Raw genomic sequence first — 2,952 nt, 5'->3', positions numbered from 1 at the left:
CTTCCCTACTTTAAACATTCATGGCCCCTTCTTAGTGAAGCCTTTCTTGATCATCCCCTTTCTAAAACTGCACCCCACCCCCACCCCACCTAGCTTTATTTTTCTCCAGAGCAGTTATCACCATCTGACATACCCTATAATTTGCTTATTTACTATGCTCGTTGTCTAGGATGTCAGCTACACTAGGGCAGGGATTTTGATCTGTTCTGTTCACCTCTGTGTCCCCAGCTTGTAGAACAGGGCCGACCACAGAGGGGCTCAGAAAGGAGAGTCAAATGAGGCTGGGTCTCCAAGGCTTTGCCGGCCAGGCCGAGGAGCTGAGCTGTATTCTTAGGACACTTGGGGACCGGTGGGAAGAGAAAGATGCTTCCAGATGCCAGGAGGAAGGTGAACTGGAGGGGACAGGAAGTCCCTGAACCCAGAGAGGACAGGGTGGGAATGGGGGAGAGGTCTAGGACAAGGCTCAAGGTGCTCAGAACATGGACAAGAGAGGGGATCAGCAGAGGCCTGATCTCAAGGGCCTTGGGTGTTGAGGTTGGGTTTTCTTCTGAAGGCACTGGGGAGCCATGACAGGGTTTTGAGCAGGGGAGGAATATGGATTCAGAAATATCCATTTGGCTGTTGTGTGGGAGTGGGAGTCCAGAGAGGAGGCTGGGCAGACGCCAGGGAAGAGGACTGAGCCCAGAGAGAGACCGGCTGCACCATCCCTCTCTCCTGTCTTGCAGGCTGGCCCCGACTTCATTTCCAGGTGTGGTCCCAGGATAGCTTCGGCCGCTGCCAGCTTGCCGGCTACGGCTTTTGTCACGTGCCCAGCAGTCCAGGCACCCACCAGCTGGACTGTCCCACATGGCGGCCTTTGGGCAGCTGGCGGGAGCAGCTGGCACGGGCCTTCGTGGGGGGTGGGCCTCAGCTGCTGCATGGGGACGCCATCTACAGTGGGGCCGACCGCTATCGCCTGCATACAGCCGCTGGTGGCACCGTGCACCTGGACCTGGGCCTGTTGCTGCGCCACTTTGACCGCTACGGCGTGGAATGCTGAGGCACCTGCCTCCTCGGCCCATCCACACCCCTGGGCACCCGTAAGGGGCAGGATGGTGCAGTGGTCAGAAACGCGGGCTCTGGAGACTGCCTTACCCGACCCAGCCGAGGCCTGGGGCAGCTTCTGTCTGGCCAGCACCGCAAGCCCAGTACCTCTCCCTCCGAAGTCCATTTTCCCATCTGTGAAATGGGGGCAGCAAGTATGTGGGTCCCTGGGGTTTGGGGAGAAGAGGCTGCCTCACACATGGAAGTGCTAAATAAAGAACAGTTCTGACAGGTGTGGGTGCCTTCCTGAACTCCTGACCTGTCAGCTGGCCGGTGCCCCATCTTTGCCTTAAACTCTGGGTGCCTCCTTATGACCCCTCTCCTTGGGGGGTTTCCTTCTCTGTGCCCCTGGGCCCCTCTGCCCCAGTCTCCCACTCTCTCCATTCTGGGTCCCCTCTTCGGATCCCTTGTACTCCGGGTCCCTATCCTCCAACTGAGCCCTCCCCGCCAGGTCTTCGTTCTCTCCGTCACCCGCCCCCCCGCCCCCCAATCCCGCATAGCCATCCTAGCCACACGCATCCGCTTTGCTAGCTGTCAGCCACCAGGAGGCAGCACCCCGCTTGGGGCGGGGCCGGGGTGCCCGCCCCCTCCCGGGTGGCTTAAGGGACCCCCCTCGGAGCCCGCCCACGCGAGCTGAGGACGGTGGCCAGGCCCCCCCTATTGCCCTCCCCCGGGGCCGCCCCCGCCCCGAGCGCTTCCTGGGTGGGGCTGGGGCGGCTTCAAAACCCCCCGCCGCTCTAGCCGGTCCTCGCTGCCCTCTCTGCCGCCGCCCTTCGCGCCCCGGGCCGCCCCACTCCCTCCTCCCGCGGCGGATCCACCAGACAGCTAGGCCCCGGCCGGGGGCAGGGGGGACGCCCCCTTAGGGGCACCCCCCCGGCTCGGAGCCACCCGCCGGGAGCGGAGGAAGGAGCAGCCCCGAGGCCCCAGAGTCTGAGACGAGCCGCCCCCGCCGCCGCCGCCGCCGTGGGGAGGGGGGGGAGGAGGAGCGGGAGGAGGGACGAGCTGGTAGAAGAGGAAAAAAGTTTTGAGACTTTTCCGCTGCCGCTGGGAGCCGCAGGCGCGGGGACCGCTTGGCGCGACGCTGCCCAGCGAGGAGACAGGACTCGGGGATCCCAGATCGCCTCGCTGCCTCGGACGCTTGCTCCGTCCCTGCCCCCCCCGCCCCCGGCGTCCCTCAGGCACCCCACTCCGGACCAGCCCTCAGGAAACGCTAACCCGACCACCGCGAAGACTTGACCCAAGACCTTGGGCGCACCCCCTGCACGCTCCCCACCCCCAGCCTCTCTCCCGAGCCCCCACGTCCAAGAGCCCTTGTCCTCCGGGATCGAGGCAGAACCTCTGACCTGTCTCCGCTCCCCGGTTCAAGACCACCCACCTCTGGTACGAGATCGCTCCATCTCGGGTTTTTCCGTAGGACAACCAGCAGCCGCTCACCAGGACTCCCTGCTCCCTGGGACCTCACCTCTGCCCCTCCCCGCCCCCCCTTCACCCTCTGACTCTCCTACCTTTCGTCGGGAGACCCCCACCCCCAGCCCCAGCGGGAGCGGAGCCTCCCTTTCCCCACAGCAGCCCGGCCCGCGCTCTCCGCAGTGCCGGGGGGCGCAGCCTCCCCCATGCCGCCCTCCGGGCTGCGGCTGCTGCCGCTGCTGCTGCCGCTGCTGTGGCTACTAGTGCTGACGCCTGGCCGGCCGGCCGCCGGACTGTCCACCTGCAAGACCATCGACATGGAGATGGTGAAGCGAAAGCGCATTGAGGCCATCCGCGGCCAGATCCTGTCCAAGCTGCGTCTCACCGAGGCCCCGAGCCCGGGGGAGGTGCCGTCCGGCCCGCTGCCGGAGCGCGGTAATGCCCCTTTTACAACAGCACCCG

The 2,952-nt window shown here is 65.0% G+C and overlaps 2 protein-coding genes across 2 annotated transcripts in view; both read left to right on the top strand.

Moving 5' to 3' along the window:
* The window catches only part of B9D2 (B9 domain containing 2), a 6,764-nt gene extending 5,446 nt beyond the window's left edge, over positions 1–1,318 (top strand). The window contains 1 exon segment of the mRNA XM_014467993.2: positions 726–1,318. Within this exon segment, the coding sequence (XP_014323479.1) occupies positions 726–1,039 (314 nt within the window). The 3' untranslated portion in view covers positions 1,040–1,318.
* Positions 1,319–1,811: 493 nt separating this feature from the next.
* The window catches only part of TGFB1 (transforming growth factor beta 1), a 14,188-nt gene continuing 13,047 nt past the window's right edge, over positions 1,812–2,952 (top strand). Inside the window, exon 1 of the mRNA XM_014467977.2 lies at positions 1,812–2,945. Within this exon, the coding sequence (XP_014323463.1) occupies positions 2,697–2,945 (249 nt within the window). The 5' untranslated portion in view covers positions 1,812–2,696. The remainder of the gene's footprint in view (positions 2,946–2,952) is intronic.

The sequence above is a fragment of the Myotis lucifugus genome, unplaced genomic scaffold, assembly GCF_000147115.1.
Source record: "Myotis lucifugus unplaced genomic scaffold, Myoluc2.0 scaffold_421, whole genome shotgun sequence".
NCBI lineage: Eukaryota > Metazoa > Chordata > Mammalia > Chiroptera > Vespertilionidae > Myotis > Myotis lucifugus.
Note: the sequence above shows the minus strand (reverse complement) of the source record. Positions and strands in the feature narration are given on the sequence as shown.